The sequence below is a fragment of the Myotis daubentonii genome, chromosome 5 (genome assembly GCF_963259705.1).
Source record: "Myotis daubentonii chromosome 5, mMyoDau2.1, whole genome shotgun sequence".
Classification (NCBI taxonomy): domain Eukaryota; kingdom Metazoa; phylum Chordata; class Mammalia; order Chiroptera; family Vespertilionidae; genus Myotis; species Myotis daubentonii.
The window spans coordinates 68,489,383-68,511,573 of NC_081844.1; the positions used below are offsets into that span (position 1 = coordinate 68,489,383).

The 22,191-nt window shown below is 37.7% G+C and overlaps 1 protein-coding gene across 2 annotated transcripts in view; it reads left to right on the plus strand.

Annotated features, from left to right (window-relative positions):
• Window positions 1-30: 30 nt before the first annotated feature.
• Window positions 31-22,191, plus strand: part of SCLT1 (sodium channel and clathrin linker 1) — a 107,277-nt gene continuing 85,116 nt past the window's right edge. For both annotated transcript variants that reach the window (XM_059698034.1, XM_059698035.1), the window contains exons 1-6: window positions 31-543; window positions 10,386-10,453; window positions 13,990-14,048; window positions 15,333-15,405; window positions 18,534-18,589; window positions 20,460-20,595. In XM_059698034.1, coding sequence (XP_059554017.1) covers window positions 510-543; window positions 10,386-10,453; window positions 13,990-14,048; window positions 15,333-15,405; window positions 18,534-18,589; window positions 20,460-20,595 — 426 coding nt within the window. In that variant the 5' untranslated portion in view covers window positions 31-509. The remainder of the gene's footprint in view (window positions 544-10,385; window positions 10,454-13,989; window positions 14,049-15,332; window positions 15,406-18,533; window positions 18,590-20,459; window positions 20,596-22,191) is intronic.

Genomic DNA, 22,191 nt, shown 5'->3' on the forward strand with positions numbered 1-22,191 from the left:
GCCCGCGTGAGGACGCACGCGGCATCACCGTCTCCTAGGAGCGGTTCGGGGCACCCGTTTCAAAGTCGCAGGGCGGGCCGTTTGGACTTCCGCTCTGGCCCGGCCACCCTGAAGTCGCCACTCGCTCCGCGAAGGACGCCGCCACCGGTCTGCCCGCCGGCGCCCTCCGCGCTCTGGAAGGTGGCCCGACACGACCCCGAGTGACCCGTTGGATGCCTGTACCCAGCCGCGTCCCGTTCCACCCGGCTGAGATTCGTGTGAACGCGGGGCAGAATGCACTTGGCGGGTCCCCAGCAAACCTGAAAGCTGAAGTCTCTTTCCCGAGCGAGAGACTCGGCTGGGACTCGGGAGGAGGCGCGGCCCCCGTGGACGCCGCGGGATTCGGGTGCTGATTACAACGCTGGGCAACGTCCGGAGCGGCGCCCTAGGTTTGTCTTCCCGCACACGAGTCCTGTGTCTTTTTGAGGAAAGTAACGGTGGTGGATGCTCCAAACTCAGATTTCATCCCAATGGCCGCAGAAATGGACCCACTGGGAGAGAAAAGTAAGCTCCTTATTCCTTTCCTGAGAATTCTTAGCCTGAGTATTTAATGTCATCGTTGACCAACGAATATTTTTTGAATACCTCTTGGGTGCGTGGAAATGTGTGGAAACTTAAGTCCGCTGCAGAAAAGCTTGGTGGTACCTAGGAGGATGTGCATATACTGGAGCAGAACCGCTTGGTGAACACCTGCAGGTTCCTTAAGCTCACCCGGGACTGACGCTAAACATGTTCATTATGCTTCTCACCGGCTCGGGGGGATATTAGAGCAGCGGTTCTCAACCTGTGGGTCGCGAACCCTTTGGCGGTCGAATGACCCTTTCACAGGGGTCGCCTAAGACCATCCTGCATACCAGATATTTATATTACGATCCATAACAGTAGCAACATTACAGTGATAAAGTATCAACGAAAATAATTTTATGGTTGGGTCACAACGTGAGGAACTGTATTTAAAGGGCCAGAAGGTTGAGAACCACTGCCTTAGAGGGCAACAGCTGGGAAGGGCTTCTCAGGCTGCAGCTGGAACCCGGAGGCACAGCCCTGGCCGTGTGTTCAGAGGCTGTTTGTGGAAGTCCTCCCCTTTCAGTGATGTGCCAGAGCTGTATAAGCATAGCTGCCACCAATGTGAAGAGGACAGTTCTACCCTCCAGGAACTTAAATCAAGGAGGGAAATAAGTAAATTCCATAAGTACACTGAAGGGGCAGCAGCTGCTAACTCCTCTGTCTCCGTTTCTTCCTAGGTTGTTGGCACGGTTAAAATAGTGTTAAAAAATGTAAAGGATTTGGAATTGTATCTGACACATGGTGCTAAACAAAAACTAACTGGTATTGTACAGGCTTATTATTAACTGTGGTCAAGGAAGGTGCCATTGGGCTGGAATGTGAAGTACTGATATGAATTTACCAGGCACCCCAAATAGAACAGTATTTGCAACATCGAGGAGGTTAGGAATGTGCTTAGTTAACAACTTGCAAGGAGGTTAGCTTGGATGGAATGTGCTTTATAGAGAGAAATGACAAGTGCAGCTGAAAGGGAAGAGTGGGGGCCCGCGGGCCGGATCCGGCCCGTTTAAAATGAATAAAACTAAAAAAAAAAAAAAAAAGAGCGTACCCTTTTATGTAATGATGTTTACTTTGAATTTATATTAGTTCACACAAATACTCCATCCATGCTTTTGTTTCGGCCCTCCGGTCCAGTTTAAGAACCCATTGTGGCCCTCGAGTCAAAAAGTTTGCCCACCCCTGGGCTAGGTGGTCAACAGCCTTGTCTGCTATGTGTTCAGGAGTTTGGACCATTGCACAGGTTACAGGAACCACTGAAAAGAAATCAATTGAGAATAGCATGATCAAACTGTGATTTTGAAAGCCCAGTGTGTCTGTTGTGAGGAACATGCCTTAGAGCACAGTGCAATTAGGTGACTTATCACCCAAGTAAGAAATGAACTAAGGTTGGTTCAATGAGATTGGAGATTAGGGGATTTGGGAGAAAGAGGTGGAGGGCAACCAGGAAGATTGGGGGCGGGGGAAACAGCAGGTTTCATTTTGGAAGCATTATAGACCAGTGATGAAGAACTCAGCCCATCTCTGACTTTCTTTACATTGGCTTCTATTGAACTCGATTGCCTCTTTTCATTTGCTCCACTGGGATTTCAGAGTCTCGCTCAAGACCGTGTGATTTGGTACTTTTCATCTGGGAACTCCACATGACTCCCCTTCTTTATGATAAAGTGTCAGCTTTACACATCATAAGCACTGGCAATTCCACACCCAGTCAGGCTTCTAGTAAACTTCTAGCATATTTGCAGAACACTATTCTTCCATTTCCACCTGAGAAGGGAGATCTGATAGTTCTTAGGGATCTGTTCAAAGAGGGACTTGTGTGTCAAGTTAAGAAATGAAGAATTTGTTCTTGTAGTGGGAATTAATGGATAGTGGGGATGGACTCATTTTTTCTTTTCATTCTTTTAATAGTGTGTTTCACAGAACAGAACTTGCTAATTTTGGTGAAGTTTAATTTCTCAATTTGTTTTTTTATGGTCCTGTGTCATGTCTAGAAATCTTTGCCCTAACCCAAGGGTGCAAAGATTTTCTTCTATGTTTTTTTCTAGAAGTTTTGTAGTTTTAAGTTATACTTTTAGATCTATGATCCATTTTGAGTTGAATTTTGTAAGGGTTGAGGCTCATTTTTTTGTATATGGATGCCCAATCAAAAGAATATCCTTTCTCCATTGGAGTACCTTTGACCTTTGTTAAAAATCAGTTGTCTGTATTTGTGTAGGTCCATTTCTGGACTTGATACTGTTCCATTAATCTGTTTAAAGTTTTATAATAAGTCTTAAAATCAGATAGTGTTAGCCTTTCAAATGTGTTCTTTTTCACAGTTGTTTTGGCTATCCTATGCCCTTTGCACTTCCATATAAATTTTAGAAGCAGCTTATCAATTTCTACAAAGACTGATGCTTGGATTTTAATAGGCATTGCATTGAAACTACTGATCAATTTGTGTAGATTATATTGAGTTATCTGATCAATGAAAAGTTATATATCCATTGAAATATCTCTTCGTTAATTTCTCTCAGCAATATTTGATATTTTTTAGTATATAGGTTTTGCATACGTTTTATCAGATGTATTGCTGTTTTGATACTATTGTAAATGGTATTAGTCTTTTACCTTCGTTTTTTTATTTATCATTGCTACTATAGAGAAGTCTTTATTTTTGCCAGTTGTACCCTGCAACCTTTTTAAACCCACTAATTAGTTGTAATAGTTTTTTTTTAAAACCCATTAGATTTTCTACATAGACGATCTTTTCATCTTATAAACATAATTTTACTCCTTTCCAATTTGAATGCCGTTCATTTCATTTTCTTGCCTTATTGCACTGACTAGAACCTCCAGCACAGGTGCTGAACAGAAATGGTTGAAATGGACATCCTTGTCTTGTTCCTAATTTTAGGAAGAAAACATTTATCTTTCAAAATTAAGTATGATGCTAGCTATAGGTTTTTCACTGATGTTCTTAATAGGTGGAAGATGTTCCTTTCTATTCCTGGTTTTCTGAGTGTTTTTATCAGAATGGATGTTAGATTTTTTCAAAGGATGTTTCTGCATTTTATTGAGATAAGATTTTTTTCATTTTTAGTTTGTTAATAGGGTGATTTACATTGATTAAATCTCAAATGTAAAGCTCCTTTTCTGTTTTTTGGTGTGTTTTTTTTTGGGGGGGGGCGGCGGGGGAGATAAACTCCTCTTGGTCTTGATGTATTATCCTGTTTATATATTGTTAAATTTCATTTTCTAAAAGTTTGTTTAAAATTTTAACATTTATGTTCATAAAGCTTTTTTTTTTCTTCTTCTAATGTCTTTGTCTGGTTTTAGTCTCAGATAATGCTCTTCTCATAAAGTTACGTGGAAAATATTTTGTTCTCTTCAATACAGTGGGGCCTTGACTTACGAGTGTCCCGACTAACGAGTTTTTTGAGATATCAGCTCTCTCTCCACGGATTTTTTGCATTGAGTTGACAGAGTAATTTGAGTTAATGAGCTCCTTAATGAGCTCGGTCTCGGAACGAATTAAACTCGTAAGTCAAGGCCTCACTGTATTCTGAAAGAATTGATGCAGATTTGGTGTTATTTCTTCCTTAAATGTTTGGTAGAACTCACCACTGAAGCCAGTTAGACCTAGGATTTTCTTCGTGGAAAGTTTAAACTACAAATTCAATTTCCTTAATAGATAAAGTGACAACTCCATATCCTATTATGTACTTGAGAGAGGCTCTCTGCAGATCTCATATGTCCAGAGTTCTGTCGCTGCGCAGCTTTCTCTCCTACACTTTGAATTGCCTATTTTAATTTACTTTATCTTCATCGACTCAGCTCCATCACCTTAACTCAAGAGAATTTGCTTGATTTCTGTCTGCATTTTCCCTCCCTGTGCCATGGCTTGGAACGTCTCTCAGGCCATTAAGCTGGGGCAATTATATGTCTCACCTTATCTGTTTTATATCTCTCATATTATTGTCTGATGTCTGGCGTCTTGCAGACCATTGTTTCTTTTTTGTTGTTGTTATTTTGGGTTTTGCAACCCAGGCACGTGTCCTGACCAGGAATTTAACCTTGACCTCCTGGTTCATAAGTCAAAGCTCAACCACTGAGCCATGCTGGCTGAGCTAAATATCTAATTATTAAATCAGTAGTATATTGGCAGATTGATAAATATATGGATCAGTGGAATAAATCAGCACAGGAAAAGACACATATATCATAAACATGCTATCTGAAAGAATCCTATGTAATAAAACCCTAATATGCAAGTTGACCAATGGCAAATGACCAGTTGCTATGATGTGCACTGACCACCAGGGGGCAGATGCCCAATGCAGGAGCTGCTCCCTGGTGGTCAGTGTGCTCCTACAGGAGAAGCACTACTCAGCCAGAAGCCAGGCTCATAGCTGAAGAGCGCAGCAGCGGTGGCAGAAACCTCTTCCACTTCCGCTGCAGGCTGGCGGTAAGGAGTTAGGAGTCCTGGACTGTGAGAGGGATGTCTGACTGCCGGCAGGTGGACACCCTCCGAGGGGTCCCAGACTGTGAGAGGGTGCAGGCTGGGCTGAGGGACCCCCCCTCCAGTGCTTGAATTTCGTGCACCAGGCCTCGAGTAGGCAATAAAAATCAGTGGCAAAAGAATAGACTATTCAGCAAATTATGCTAGAATAACTGGCTATTCAAATAGGAAAGAAAAAATGACAAAGATGCCTTTTGTACACTATATAGAAAAATCACCTCCAGGTTGATTGAAGGATAAATTCTCTAACTTTCAGAAAAAAATACAAGAGGGTATCGTTATTTTCTCAGGATAGAAGACTTCTTCACAGACAAAGGTTTTTGACTGGAAGAAAAGATATATAAATAGACTGCATTATAAATAAAAACTTGGATATCACAAAAGATGTCATCAATAAATTTCTAGCTATAGAAGGGGAGAATATGTGTATTTACAATAAATATAACTGAGAGTTGATTAGCATCTACCAGTAGAATTGGAAAGATCTTTCACAAACATTAATACATTTACACTAATAGAAAAGTGGTTAAAGAATATGACCAGGCCACTTATAAAATTTAAAACCTGAAAAACTAATAAAAAAAGGAAAAGATATCAATCTCATTAGTCATCTAAAAAATGTAAAATAAATAATTGTGTGATAAGTGCTTGTTGAACAAGTGAAGGAAATACTAGATTTAAAAAAAAAAATACTAGATTTAAGTTATAGTAAAATTTTCTCCATTTAGTAGCCTGTAAAGATTGGATGTTTCCCTCATTATTAATCCACAATTGACTTTTTAAACATATTTAATTACTTTTTAAATACTAATCACAACTCAGATTTAGTGTTTTGTCTTATTTGAAAACGCTTTCAGGGGAAGAAAGAAGTAATTTGTATTGGAATTATTATATCCAGAGACAAAACTCTAATCTCCTTTTAAGACTGAGAGGGAAGAAGAGTAATAAGCAAAAGCTAGATCCTTCGTATAGTCGTGGTAAAGTTTTAGTGTTATCTTTAAAGTTTTGAGAATAACAGTAAAGAAATTATGGAAATTACTCTTAAACTCAGTAAAAAATTAAAAACTATTTACATTATTTTTAAATAGATTTTTTTTTTTATTTCAGAGAGGAAGGGAGAGGGAGAGAGAGAAACATTAGTGATGAGAAAGAATCACTGATTGTCTGCTTCCTGCACTCTCCCGACTGGGGATGAAGCCTGCAACCGGGGCATGTGCTCTGACTGTAAGTCTAAGGGCCAGCTATTTACATTATTAATGCCCCATAATTACTCGTTCCTTTGTGAGAATCACATGTATCCATCATATTTCTCATCTAAATTATGTACACTTTTAAGGAAGAAACTGTTATCTGAAGTCCTCAACATAGAATGTTGATACAACATAGAATGATAATGTGTGTACATTATATATACATTTTTATTTATATGTGTATATATTGTTCATATGTATTCCATATATGTGCATATTTGCTTCTTATAACATATACAGAAGAGTAAAGAAAACAAATATAAAGCTAAATGAATTATTACAAAGTTCAAAACCATGCAACTGCAACCCAGGTCAAGATTGCTAGGACCCCAGAAACAAGCCCTCTTGTAATCATAATCGCTACTTCTCTTCAAAGATAATTGAAAATAACCAATGTCTTTAAGTTTACACTAAAGTTCAGTTGTGCCTGTGTGTGAACTTTATGTAAATGGAACCATAAATTGTGTATCCTTGTGTATTTGGCTTCTTTCATTCAACATTATGTTTTTGAGATTTACTCATATTTTTGCATGTAGATGTACTTTAATTTCATTCCTGTAGGGTGTTTCAGTTTTGGGGGGGTTTTTTATTAAATATATTTTATTGATTTTTTACAGAGAGGAGGGGAGAAGGATAGAGAGTTAAAAACATCGATGAGAAAGAAACATCAATCAGCTGCCTCCTGCACACCCCCTACTGGGGATGTGCCTGCAATCAAGGAACATGCCCTTGACTGGAATCAACCTGGGACCCTTGAGTCCGCAGGCTGAAGCTCTATCCACTGAGCCAAACCGGTTAGGGCAGGGTGTTTCAGTTTTTAAATGTATCACATTTATCCATTGTTGTTTTTTTAATGGAATTTGCATTTGTTTCCATCTTGGGGCCATTAAGAATAATGCTTATCAGTCAAGGTTATTAACCTTCTTTTGTCTTTTTATACTCTTAACTGTCTCTTTTTTATGAACAGTATTTAACTTTAATGTAGTCCAATTTATCATTTTTTTTTCTTTTATGGCCAGTGCTTTTTGTGTTCTGATTTTAAAATCTTTCCCTGCCCTAAGGTTATGAAGATATTATCTTTGTTCTCTTCTAGAACTTATTGTTGTCATTCATAGTTAGATCTTCATTTCAGCGAGAATTAATTTTTATGGATGATGTTTCATTCTTTCCATGAGGATCATCCAGTTGACCCAGAACCACTTTCAAAGAGATTCTTCTTTTTCCTGCTCTGCTCTGGATCATAGTTCCCCTTTGATCATAATTCAGGTGCTCATATATATATGAATATATTTCTGGGTTCTCTTCCATTGTTCAGTTTTGTTTATTTTTATATAACGATCCCACTGCCTAAATTGCTGTAGTTTTATAGTAAACTGGAGGCTCGGTACACGAAATTTGTGCACGGGTAGGGTCCCTAGCCTGGCCAGCGATCAGGGCCGATCGGGGCCTTCTGGCTGCTGGCCAGGGCCTTCCTTCGTTCTGTGCCAACCCCTGGTGGTCAGCATACATCATAGCAAGCAGTCAAACTCCTGAGGGGACACTGCATATTAGCCTTTTATATATATAGATCTTTCAACACTCAACCACTGAGCAATGGTGGCTGGGCTCTTGACATCTGGTAAAGCAAGTCTTCCCCTGTTCTTATTTTATAAAAACATCTTAGCTATTCTCATTGTATTTCCACCTATATTTTAGAATTGAATTTTAAATTTCTGAAAAATCCTCTTTGGGAATATTAATTGGCATTGCATTGAGCCTAGACATTGCTTTGGGGAGAATTGACATCTTGACAATACCGAATCCTATACACCATGACTATCTTTCCATGTATTTAGGACTTTAATTTATTAATCTTCTGAATGTTCCATAGTTTTCTATGCAAGTCTTACACATTTTTTTTTTTTGCTAGATTTGTTTCTGGACATTGACATTTTTATTTTACTTTAAATGTATTTTATAACTTTATGTTGCCAGTATTTAGAAATATAATTACTTTTTTTATAATGACTTGTTGTATCCAATAATCTTGCTAAACTTAATTATTGATTCTCAGAATTTTATCTTTGTTCTTTTGGATTTACTACATACACACTTATAACTCTAAATAATGACAACTTTTTATATATTTTAAATTTTTATACCTCTTATTTCTTTTATTTACCTTATTGTGTTAACTTAGACCTCTAGTAGAGTGTGAACACATTTCAAAAGAACTTATCTCCTGTTATTCCCAGTTTCCAAGGGAGAGTTTTTAACATTTTTCACACTTAAGTATGATGTTTGTTGCGTGTTTACATAGAAATCCATTATCATATTAAGGAACATTCTGTTCCTACGTTCCTAAAGCTTTATAATGAATATATCTTGAATTTCTTTTTTAAAAAAAATTTGTTTTATTGCTTAAAGTATTACAAAGAGTATTACATATGTCTCCTTTTTCCCCCCCTTGACATTTCCCTGGCCTCTCCTACCCCCCAGTGTCTTTTGTCCATTGGTTATGCTTATATGCATGCATACAAGTCCTTCGGTTGATCTCTTACCCCCCGTCCCCTCAACCCTCCCCGGGCTTCCCACTGTAGTTTGACAGTCTGTTCGATATTGCTCTGCCTCTGTATCTATTTTTGTTCATCAGTTTATAATGGTCTTTATTATCCATAAATGAGTGAGATCATGTGGTATTTTTCTTTCATTGACTGGCTTATTTCACTTAGCATAATGCTCTCCAGTTCCATCCATGCTGTTGCAAATGGTAAGAATTCCTTCTTTTTTATAGCAGCATAGTATTTCATTGGGTAGATGTACCACAGTTTCCTAATCCGTTCATCTGCTGATGGGCACTTAGGCTGTTTCCAGATCTTCACAATGGTAAACTGTGCTGCTATGAACATAGGGATGCATATATCCTTTCTGATTGGTGTTTCTAGTTTCTTGGGATACATTCCTAGAAGTGGGATCATTGGGTCAAATGGGAGTTCCATTCATCGGATGTTTTTTCTATAACTTTTGAAATGATTGTTTTTGTTGATCCTCTTTTGGGTATGCTTATTTTCTATTTCTTTTGGAGGGTGACTAATCTTTGTGATTTCCTTTGCTGTTCTTTTTCTAACTTTTGGGGGTGGAAGTGCAGTTTATTGTCCTCAGTCTTTTTTTTCCTAGTATATGCAAGATTTCCTAGAATATGTGAGATTAAAGCTATAGATTTCTCTTTAAGCAGGTTTCAAGGCATTGCGTTTTCACTACCATTCAGTTTACAGTACTTTCAACTTTGTTTTCTAATTTCTCTTGAGACCTGTGGGTTATTGAAAAGTAATTTTTTAACTTCAAAATTTATGGAGATTTTTTCCTTTACTTTTTGGTTCTCTACTGCACTTTAATAGTGCTATATCAGATAACTTGCTGTCCTTAGCTTCTGTCTTTTGAAAGTTGTTGAGACTTGCCCCAGGACAATTTTAGATGTTCCAGGTGATATTGAAAGAATGAGTATTGTAAGTTTATCAGGTACTATGTTTTACTGTGAATCAAAAATATCACCTTGTATTTACTGGACCTCCTTTTTGTCTCTTGCTCACTCCTGCCTAATTTGGATTCTTCATCCTGCAGTTTCTCCTCAATGTGAAAGTTTGTCCTGAAAAAGAACTTCAGCAGATTTTAGCAGTTCTAAAGAATATGGCTACAACTAATCTTTTTAACTCTTTTTACTTCTAGTAGCAGGAATTTAAAAAGAAATGTGCAGACTATTTTTTGAGAAAGCTAGGAGAGAGAGAAAATTAAAATTTATGAGATCAGAAAAAGTAGTTCTTTGCAGCTGTTCTTTTTCCCATTGGCAATTGTTGGTTTAGGAATGTAGGAGGAGACCTGTTCTTAAACTTGAAGTGATGTGTTGAAATTGATGGTTCATTTTATTTTAAGAAGTAATGGAGGCTAGCAGTTTTGCATTGGCTATATTAAATAATAACGTCTTTATTTCTAGTTTTTTAAAATTGAATATTACCCAATGAACTACAAATTGTTTGTTGTTGTTTTCTCAGCTCAAAGACTAAATGAAGTTCTCAGGCAGTGTCAAATGGAAAATGTTTCTAAATATTCAACATTGCAGGTATGTAAATTAAGGCCTAACAAACTGGTTCATTTGGGTTGTAAATATCTATACTAATAAAAGGGTAATATGCTAATTAGATCAGATAGACTGTATGTCTTCCAGGCGTCCTTCTGGACAAAGCCACGGTGGCGGGGGCCGAGGCAGAGGTGGTTAGGGACGATCAGGCTGGCAGGGGAGAGCAGGTAGGGGACGATCAGGCCAGCAGGGGGGAGCAGTTAGGGGCAATCAGGCTGGCAGGGGAGAGCAGGTAGGGGACGATCAGGTGGGCAGGGGAGAGCAGTTGGGGCGACCAGGTAGGCAGGCAGGGGAGAGCAGTTACAGGTGACCACATAGGCAGGCAGGTGAGCGGTTAGGAGCCAGCCGTCCTGGATTGCGAGAGGGTACAGGCTGGGCTGAGGGCCCTCTCCCCCCCACATGCACAAATTTTGTGCACCGGGCCTCTAGTATAAATATGAATTGAAATAAATTCTACTTTGGATTATTCTCATGTGAAGTTGCCTACAGCAGTTTGAAATTTTACCTAAAATTTGATGCATGTAAGGAGAAAAGCTTATTTTTGCTTAACGGATGTAAGTTCTTTGACCATAGAAATTGCCTTTTTTTTTAGAGTTGGAGTTTACATATTATGCATAGTGTTAAAATTTCTGAGTTCTAAAATGAGAATTCATTGTTGTTTTGAAACATTCTAAAATTGTTTCTCAATATACAGCCAGTTGTAAACTTTAATTCCCTGAGTTTTCATAGATTATAACAGAAGCATAGACTAGCTCAAAGTAGTATATAATACATGGCATTGTTTTAAACATTTCTTTCCTTGGGTGTATGTTTTTATTTAAATATTTTGTTTAGATTTTATTAGCCATAAAGTATACCTATTGGTGGACTATGAGTTACAGAATAGTAAAAGAAAAACTATATCCCTGGTTGGTTTGGCTCAGTGTACAGAGCTTCAGTCCTGTCCCAGGTTCTGTTCCAATCAAGGGCATATGCCTGGGTTGCGGGCTTGATCCCCAGTAGGGGACATGATTTTCATCATTGATGTCTCTCTCCCTAACCCTTCCTCTCTGAAATCAATAAAAATATATATTTTTTTAAAAAAAGGAAAAACTATAGCTCTTAGATTAGTGATAGCTGTCTACTGAGTCAATCAGAAAGTGTTTTGCTTTTGACATAAGTGAATCTTGTAATTAAAACTGAATTTGTTTTTAAGGTATTAAAAAGAAAATTGTTTTTAAAGTATTATAAAAGGAATAGTTAGTTTGGTTGACTTGAGTATACTTATCCTTATAGATATTTTTTTTTGTCCTAATGTGTACTCAACATTTAGCTATTGTTCTATGTTTTTATTTTCAAAGACCAGAGTCCAAGGATCTTGAAACAATCCATCCACTAATTCACTGTGTTAGTCATATATTTTTCTTATGTTATTTTTTTATGAACATTTAATTAAGAAACTATTAGTGTTTAGGTGATAGAGAATCTTTTGTAATCCAATAGCCTCTGAACTTTGCTCTAATTCTCAGGTTCTTTTGCTCCTGCGTAATGTTTTATAGAATACTGAAGGCCTGATGCTCAAAATTCGTGCAAGATTAGGCCTTCCTTTCTCTGGCTGCCGGCACCAGCTTCCCCCTGACACCTGGGACCCGGGCTTCCCTCTGGCCGCCGGCAGGCACCCGGGACCTGGACTTTTGTTGCAGCCTCGGCTTCATCTGAAAGGTCGTTTGGAAGGATGTCTGGTCTAATTAGCATATTATGCTTTTATTATTATAGAAGCCTGAAGGGGGGTTTCAAACAAAAGATTCATTTTAAATCCTGAAAAGACTTTTGGGCAAGGTGTTGCATCATATCTCCTGGAAGCTATGGCTGATTTGATAATGAAAGATGATTTTACCAGATAAAATAGTGACTCTAGTCAGTCCATTAGATGTACCTATATTATGCATTGTGATTATAATTCCTTAAAACCTAATGGTAACATAACAAGTAGGGACACATCTAACCTTACTTAATAGTGTATTCTATGGTGAAATAAAGCTCCTTTAATTCTCTGAAAGTATACATTCTTCTGTTACATGTACCATTCGTATAGTCATACAATCATATCTTCATCCCTACCTCTTATTTTTAGACCTTCAAATTTTCAGACTTAATGAATTTAGCAGTGTCTTTGGATACAAGGCAAAATTACAAATTTAATTTTATTTCTATAAAGAGCAGTAATCCACTATTAACAATGAAATTTAAATAGTGGTGCTACTTATACTAGCATGAAAAAAAAACATTAAATATTTAGGAATAGTTCTTTAAAAAGTGTATAAGATTTGAAAACTATAAAATATTGATAAGAGGGTAAAGAGGGGGAAATGGGAAAATAAAATATTGATAAAATTAAGAGTGAAATAAATGTAAGGATGTACTATGTTCATAGATTGCAAGGGTTGTTTTTTTAAATATATTTTTATTGATTTTAGAGAGGAAGGGAGAGGGAGAGAGAGATATAGAAACATCAGTGATGAGAGAGAATCATAGATTGGCTGCCTCCTGCACACTCCCCACTGGGGTTTGAGCCTGCAACCCAGGCATGCACCCTCGACCGGAATCAAACACGGGACCTTTCAGTCCACAGGCCGACACTATCCATTGAGCCAGACCAGCTAGGGCGATTGCAAGGGTTATTACTTGCAACAAAATCTCAGTCAAAATGGTAGTAAGATATTTTCTTCAAACTTCTCAAGCTGTTTTCAAAATTTGTATGCAAAAAGCCAAGAAGAGTGCTCTGACTGCCCAGCTGGCATGGCTCAGTGGTTGGGCATCAACCTATGAACGAGGAGGACACGGTTCAATTCCTAGTGATGCACACTGAACACCAGGGGGCAGATGCTCAGTGCAGGAGCTGCCCCCAGCCCACAGGCCCAGGCCAGCCAAGGCGAGTGTCAGTGGGGGGCCTCCTCCATCACCCTGCCAGTTGCCCCACAGAGGGAGGCAACTGGCAGCGGCAGCAGGGGGCAGTGCTGGCAAGCGGGCGGCACCAGGTCGGCCAAGGCAGGTGTCAGAAGGCCCCCCCCACCCCCCGATTGTCCCGCCAGTCACCTCACAGATCGGCCCTGATCGCTGGTGAGACCTAGGAACCCTACCTGTACATGAATTTCATGCACCAGGCCTCTAATACACCCATAAGAAAAGACCTTTATAAGATAGTTCATTTAACAGTAGAAAGCATACTTATATTAATTTAATGCATTGTTTCTAATGTTTCACTATGAAGAACAATAATTGATGTAGATTTCTGATCAATATATTTTTTTAACAATTTGAGAAAGTTATTCCTGTTTTTTAGTACGCCAAGATTTTTTATTATGTATAGGTGTTAAAATTTACCAAATCTAAAGATGATTTTCCTTTCTCTCTTTTTTAATTGCAATAATAGAGTTTCTGTGATTATAAAAATTTTAATTGTATTTAGTTTATACTACTGTCAGTTTGGGCTAGAATGATCTGAGAAAACATTTTAAGAGTCGGATTCTCTCTTACAGAAAACTGCCTTCAAAGGAGAGGGAGGTGACATATTAGGAAACTCAGTAGTTGACCAAAGGTAAGGCTGAGTTACCAGAAAAATGTTGTTTTCTTAATTATATTTAACTAGGGGCCCGGTGCACGAAATTCGTGCACTGGGTGTGTGTGTGGGGGGGGGGGGAGTGTCCCTCAGCCCATCCCGCCCCCTCTCACATACTGGGAGCCCTCAGGCGTTGACCCCCATTACCCTCCAATCGCAGGATTGGCCCCTTGCCCAGGCCTGACGCCTCTGGCCTAGGCGTCCGGCCCGGGAAGTGGGGACCTGCAGTGGCAGCAGGGGGCGCCGTGATTGCACGGGCTCCGCCCCTGCCCCTGCAGGATGCCTCTGGCTGAGGCGTCTGGCCCGGGCAGCGGGGACCCACAGCTGCAGCGGCCCCGAGATCGTGGGCTTCACTTTAGGCCCAGGCAAGGGGCCCCTAGCTCCCGGGACTGCCAGCTTCGACCGTGCCCAGCTCCCATCGCTGGCTCCACCCCTACTTCCTCCTATCACTGGCCAGGGCGGAAAAGGCACCTGATTCTCCGATCATGGCTGGGGGGCAGGGCAAAGGCGGCCCCAGGGCCGCCTTTGCCCTGCCCCCCAGCTCTTAGCTCCCCCCTGGGTTTCTGATCACTGTCAGTGGCAGGGGGCTTCTTCCTGCTTTCCCTTTTGCCTCCCTGCATTGTGCCTACATATGCAAATTAACCGCCATCCTGTTGGCAGTTAACTGCCAATCTTAGTTGGCAGTTAATTTGCATATAGCCCTGATTAGCCAATGAAAAGGGTATCGTCGTACGCCAATTACCATTTTTCTCTTTTATTAGTGTTGATTATTGTCAAAATAATTCCCGTAGATTAGGAATGTTTATTTTGTAGTCTGCTATCAGTAATTAGATTTGAATGATCTGTCATTGAATTGAAAAGGGGAAAAAAAGCCAGTATCATAGTCTGTAAGAGTGGTTCTCAACTGGGGTGCTTTTGCTTCTGTCCCCTTCCCCGATATTTGACAATAACTGGAAACATTTTTGCTTGTCACAACTGTGGAGGGTGAGGATGTTACTGTCATCTATTGGGTGGGGCCAGGGATGCCACTGAATGTCCTGCAGTGCCCAGGTCATCTCCCCACAGCAAATAACTATTCAGCACAGAATATTAATTTAGCTAAGGGTAAGAACCCCTGGTTTAGGGAAAAGGCAAAGTATTGATTGCTGTGGGGAAAGTTATAATAAGAATAGTAAAAGTTTTGATGTACAATATATTTCACAAGTTACATAGCTATTAAACCAGATTAAACAGAGTATGCCTTTTTTGGTATTTTTTCTTTAGCTTTTCAGCACCTCTTATTACTGAGTATGATAAGCATCTGGAAGAGCTAAATGGGCAGGTGAAATATTATCAGGTATGACATCATAGTTATCAAGCTTTTTGTAATATTTTATTATAAGATAAGAAAAGGTAAAATAAGACTCCCTTAAAAAAAAAAAAACATTGATAAGAAAGAAAATATTTAGCTGTGTGTGTGTGTGTGGTGTGTGTGTTTGGAGATTATCTTTGGTCTGTTTTTTAATACAGTGTTTCCTTGCTCCTGCTGCCTGGCAGGAGCATCTCTTAGATGTGTAGAAACATCCATTAATCCATTATTTGCTTACATCTTTATTTTCCCCCTAGAAATACTCAAAACCGTTACATCTTTTTAGACCTTTCTCTTTACCCTCATTTTATCTGTATTTCCCATTATATGGATTCTGAATTTTCTCCCCAATTTCAAATATTATGTCTATCAGATTTTAAAAGCTACTGATCCACTTCTAATATAAGGCTAAGCTGTGGCAGCTTTTTTCTAACACTTCTTAGTAATTAGGGTTTATTTTAGGAGCGAAGGGGAGTGAAGAAACCGAGGAAGCTGTCCATACCGACAGATTATCATGGGTCCCAGCATTTTTAAGATTAGGGTATATAGCAGGTTCATGAAGAACTAGAGGTATAGCACATTATTATTTGGGATACTATCTGAATTTCAATTAGCTACATTTTTAGAGTATACCTAATATTTGTCATCTGTTTCTTTGATTTGAATTATTTTTCATTTTCCTCGCAAATTTTGACCTTTCTTATTGTTGGATAACCACACAGTAGAAGCATTTCTTAAATAGATGCTATATGTTCCAGCGAAGTCCACCAAAGTGATGGCCTCTTAGAGTGTTAATATACTCATCATTTTGTTTGGCTCAGATACCAATCCCTAAGTCAATTTAGTTGTGACACAGTAGCAGGGCTCACTTAATGTAATGCAAAAAGAAGAAAATATGCCTGTGGTCATTTAAGTTTTGAGCCAACCATAGTAACATCTTTTAATCTTTCTAATGGACAATAGCGACAGAAAGCCCTCTTTTGCACAAATGGCATTTTGCTTTTATTCTTAGGACCAGTGTGCTTCTGCTGGATTCCCTCTTTTGGAATTGCTGTAATGACATATAGTTTCAATTGTTATAAAATGGAGTAGCTTGTTATCTTGAAATTAAACTTTTAAAATTTTAAATTTTCATAATCTGTCTGATTTAATCAGCTATTTTACTAAGGTGTTTAACTTCATTTTTTCCATTTGGCATTCTCCACCTGAGAGTGATTACTGAATAATGACAAGAGAAGCTGAAAGCCCAAGCAAGAGTCTATGATAAGAATACTTGCTACTTTAGATAGATAAAAAGAGGCTGATAGCTACTTCTAAGAACTGTTGCTTACATAGATATTATTGATTAGAACTAGTACTTATGATTTATCTTATTGACCCAGTCAAAAAATAGTATATCTTGAAAGCAAGATAAGTATCACTATAGTTTTCTATATGAAAGATTTTCTTCCTCACCCTAGCCAGTTTGGCTCAGTGGATAGAGCGTCAGCCTGCGGACTGAAGGGTCCTGGGTTCGATTCCTGGTCAGGGGCACATGCCTGGGTTTTGGGCTCGATCCCCAGTGGGGGGAATGCAGGAGGTAGCCAATCAATGATCCTCTCTCGTCATTGATGTTTCTATCTCTCCCTTCCTCTTTGAGATCAATAAAATTACATTTAAACAAAAAGGTTTTATTCCAGAAAATGTAAATAATAGGGGAAAATTTGATGATGTGAGATTTAGTTTCCTTCCAACCTCTAAGTAATTTGAAATATTTTACACAACAAATATTTAGTGTGACTGTAATGATCCACCTTTAATCCTAGCTAATGGATACAGCTTCCACCTAAGAATTATTTGAGTAATAAATAGTTTTCAAGATATTCTGACATTATTGCAACTTTTAAAGATCAGTTTTTTAAAAATTACAAAGTGGGAATAATTGCTACACTAAAATCTAGACCTCCTAGTTAGTGTGGCATTCAAGACCTGCCACCTGTCTTTTTAATTTTATCTCTCACTGCCATTGTTCCATGTATGGTCAGTTCTCAATTATCTGGTAGTAAATTCCTTCCTTTTGGCTTAATTGTGATTCAGGCACAGCAGGGAGCTGGGAAAGGTTCACTGTTTGAGTCAGCTTTGTAGATAGAATTAGCTGGTACTGATGTTCTGGGCCAAGCTGCCTTCAGCTTCTTTGGCAGGAAGTGGAGAGAAAGGCTGGGAGCATCGCCTTTCCCACCTTCCCTTGCCAGGTTCCTCCAGGCGTGCCTCCTCTCCTTTAAGCTCAGTACCTAGTCAAGACAATTGGGCAGATCAGGAGTTGGTTGCAGTTTTGTTTTAATTGTGATTTTACATGGCCTTCTTTCTGTTCTTCACTTTCCATTCACTCCGATTGGGTTATACATTCTTTTGCTTCTTTGCTATTCCTTACATTTCTCCCTACCTGAAATGCCCTTTCTTTCCTATTAAAATTCTGTTATCCTTTTATCCCCTCAGGGAAAATTAGTCCTACCTTTATCTCATTCCCTTTACAGAATATATTTTATTCTTCTTTGTATTTTAATCATTTTTTACCCTCTTCCCTACTAAAGTATATGTTAGTGACTACATTGGTTTATATAGCAGCCTTGTGTAGTGCAGAGTTTAGACAGTTAATAAAAGTAGTGAATCAGAGCCTGAATGAAATAATGCTAAAGAAGATCTTCACATTATTTTCTTTTTCACCGTAAACATTTGACTTTTGAAATACAGGCACTTACATGGGCTTCACCTAAACTAAGATGAATTAATTAAAATATGCATTCACGGTATAGGGAGCATCTGATATTTGTTATAGTGACATAATGAAGAGTATCTTTTATCTGTTTTTCTATAAACATCTACAAATCATAGGAATTACATTTATAAATTTTCTCAATGTATTTATAAAATATTTATATTTTATTCAAAGTGAATGTTTCCTCAAGTTCTGTGTATCATTAAAATATTCATATTTAAGATTGCTTGTTAGAAGTAAATAATAATTATTTCTTATCTAGAGACTAGTGTGATAGAATATGATTGCTTGTATACGAATGGAGACTTCATAGAGATCTAATTGGGAAATGTATGACTACAATGATATTTTATTCTTTCAGAAACAAGTGGGCGAGATGAAACTGCAACTTGAAAGTGTCATCAAGGAAAATGAAAGGTATATCAATTAACTGTTGTTTATTTTATTATTGTCTTAGATAAATTTTGTTTTTATTTAATATTTTATTTATGTGGTATACTGTTTATGAATGTGGTCTCTTGGGCCTGATTTCTTATTTGATTCCTGGCTCTATTACTAGCTATGTGACCTTGGACAAGTTACTTAACCTCTTTGTACTGTAGTTTTCTTTTTTCTATAAAGTACATGAAATATGGCACATAATGAGCACCATATAAACGTTAGCAATTATTAGTAGTATAGTGTATAGTATGTATGTTATAAAATATACTGATAAAACGAAAACCTGTCAAGCACTCATCCAACTTACTAGGTGTACCAGTTAATTACGCAGATTTTTTTCAATAGATGGAGTTACACATATGTTGATATATATGTGATTTGATATGTATGCTCTTTTGTTGTATTGACAGCAAGCTTCAAAACTTCCTATGTCAAATTTGCTGAAGATGTTAACATCAAAAATATTTTTACGCTTATGTTCCCAAATTGATGCGTCTATCCATGTGTTCCTTCTCTATCCCATCCTTCTTCCCCTCTGCAAGAGGTTAACACTATCTTGAATTTTGTATTTGTCATTTTATTTTTAACGTTTTTTTATAGGTATATGTATTTGTAACAATATGTTAGTTTTTAGTTTTGTTATTTATATGATTATTGTAAATATTTTATGCTTATAATTATATGAATTGATTTGAAGTTTTTCTGATATTATGAAACTTTTTTCCTCCTAAGTTTGTATCATTTTAAAATAAAACACTTAATCAGTCTATTAATTTGTACCTTCCTGTGCTTTCTTTTAGTTGTTTTAAAGTATGAACTATCTATAATTTAGATTAATATTTTAATTGAATTTATTGATGTGAATTGGTTAATAGAATTACATAGGTTTCAGGTATACAGTTCTATAGTACATCATCTGTATATTGTATTGTGTGCTTACCACTCCAAGTCAAGTCTTCCGTCACCATGTAACCCCCCTTTACCTTCTACCTCTCCCCATCCCTCTTCCCTCTGGCAATCACCATACTGTTCTCTGTGCCCTGAGTTTTTCTTTTTTTCTTTGCTTAATCCCTTCACCCTTCTCACACAGCATCCCCAACCTCTCCCCTCTGACAACTTTAGCCATGAGTTTGTCTCCACTTTGTTAGTTTATTTTGTTCATTAGATTCCACATATAAGTGAAATCATATGGTACTTGTTTTTCTCTGATTGGCTTATTTCATTTAGCAAAATACTCTCTAGGTCGCTTGACTATAATTCTGAAAACCCTAAATTCTACTTCAAATTAAGTTGAATTTAAGGTTTTCAGAATTATGATCAAGCTTATGTAAGAAGGTGCTGAAAAATAAAGCCTCAATAATCTTGATTTCATAATAGCAACAATTTTATTCTCTGTTTATTAATTGAGACGAGTAAGAGGTCAAATAAACTTGGTGAAACACAATGAAGAAAACAACAAATAATTCTGTAAGATTTCATATCTCATTTCCATTTTATTAACTGTATGAAAACACAATCACATTTTAAATATTTTTCTGAATGTTTTGTTTTATCAATTAATAAGGTATAATATCTGAATTTTACCTTTTTGAAAGTTTAAAGACACAAACTGATTACACTTGAATTCATATGACCAATTTAATGCTTTTGAAATTGTAAGATATTTTCATTCTTATAGCACAGTATTTAATGGCAATTAAACACTTCTAATTTTTTTTGTCTGCTTAAAAATGATTTTTTATGTTAAGAATGATTTTTTGACCCAAATGTTTGTTTAATTAACCTTAAATATTAATTACTGTTACTAAAATTAATTTAGATTATTACTATGTTAACTGTTCTAAAGGTTGCACAGTGAATTAAAAGATGCTGTTGTAAAACAGTTGGAGGCCCTTCCCTTTGGCACAGAGATGGGAAATGATATATACATAGATAATGAAACAGTCAGGAATCTTCAAGAACAGTTACAACTAGCCAATAAAGTAAGTGACATTTACATATTTTTAAATTATATCCTGAATAAACAGAGAGTTTGTAAAATCTGTGTTAGTTGCCTGGGTTGGTGTGGCTTAGGGGTTGAGAGTCGTCCTATGAACTAAGGAGGTCTCAGTTTGATGCACGGTCAAAACATATGCCCAGGTTGTGGGCTCAATTCCCATGGCATTGAGCATGTGGGAGGTGGCTGATCAATGATTCTCTCTCATTAATGGTGTTTCTACCTCTCTCTCCCTCTCGCTTCCTCTCTGAAATCAATAAAAAAATATTTTTAAAAATCTGTGTTAATCATTATTTATGAACTAGAGGCCCAGTGCACGAAATTCATGTATGGGGGTGGTGTCCCTCAGCCTGGCCTACACCCTCTCCAATCTGGGACCCCTCGGGGGATGTCTGACTGCTGGTTTAGGCTTGATCCCTGACCCTGACCCTAACTGCTTGCTCCCCTGTTGGTCTGATAGCCCCTAACCGCCTCTGCCTCAGCCCGCGCCACCGTGGCTTTGTTCAGAAGGAAGTCGGATGTCCAGAAGATGTCCGGTTGACCTAGTGTAATTAGCATATTACCTTTTATTAGTATAGACTAGAGGCCCGATGCATGAAATTTGTGCAAGGGGCTAGGCCAGGGGTGGGCAAACTTTTTGACTCGAGGGCCACAATGGGTTCTTAAACTGGACTGGCGGGCCGGAACAAAAGCATGGATGGAGTGTTTGTGTGAACTAATATAAATTCAAAGTAAACATCATTACATAAAAGGGTACGGTCTTTTTTTTTTTTTTAGTTTTATTCATTTCAAACGGGCCGGATCCGGCCCGCGGGCCGTAGTTTGCCCACGGCTGGGCTAGGCCTTTACAGCCCGGCTTTGTCTGGAAGGTCGTCTGGATGGTCGTTCAGCTGTTCGGCCATCAGTTCTAATTAGCATATTTAGCTTTTATTCTTATAAATATTTTAATTGAATCATAAAGCTTTTAACATGAATTTATCTTATAAAAATATTTAATGTCAAGGAAATTTTTAAAGAGAAAAATCATTAGTTATCTATTTCAGTAAATTTATGTTTTTTATTTTTCTTCTGGTACTGTTGTCTTCCATTTTCAAAGATTATAGAATTATATTTTTCTAAAGTGATACTTCTACAATTACATTTTTTCTTGTTTTATCCTCCCTCATAGTGATTAAACTATTTTGGAAGCCATGTTCTATATATCCTATTTTCAATACTAATTTTTTGTGGTTATACCTAAGGGAATTTTATTCTAACTTACAATTTTATATCCGAGGTATCTCATCTCTTGTATGGATTTGAATCCCTATTCTACTTCTAGCTGTGTGCCTCAGTTTCTTCATTTATATAAGGGGACTAGAAATTCTGTATTACAATTTCGATTTTATGGTTACATATGAAGAGTCATATTTTTATTACTTGGAAATTTGGTTTTGGAATTGACTTATGAAAGTGATATTTTAGATCAATCAGCTAGCTATATTTACCTTGATAAGGAGCATGTATCTAATATTGAGTTTAAAAAGTAATAGAAGAGGAAAAAATGAGGGAGTCATGTTCTTTACTTTGTTCTAGACTAGTG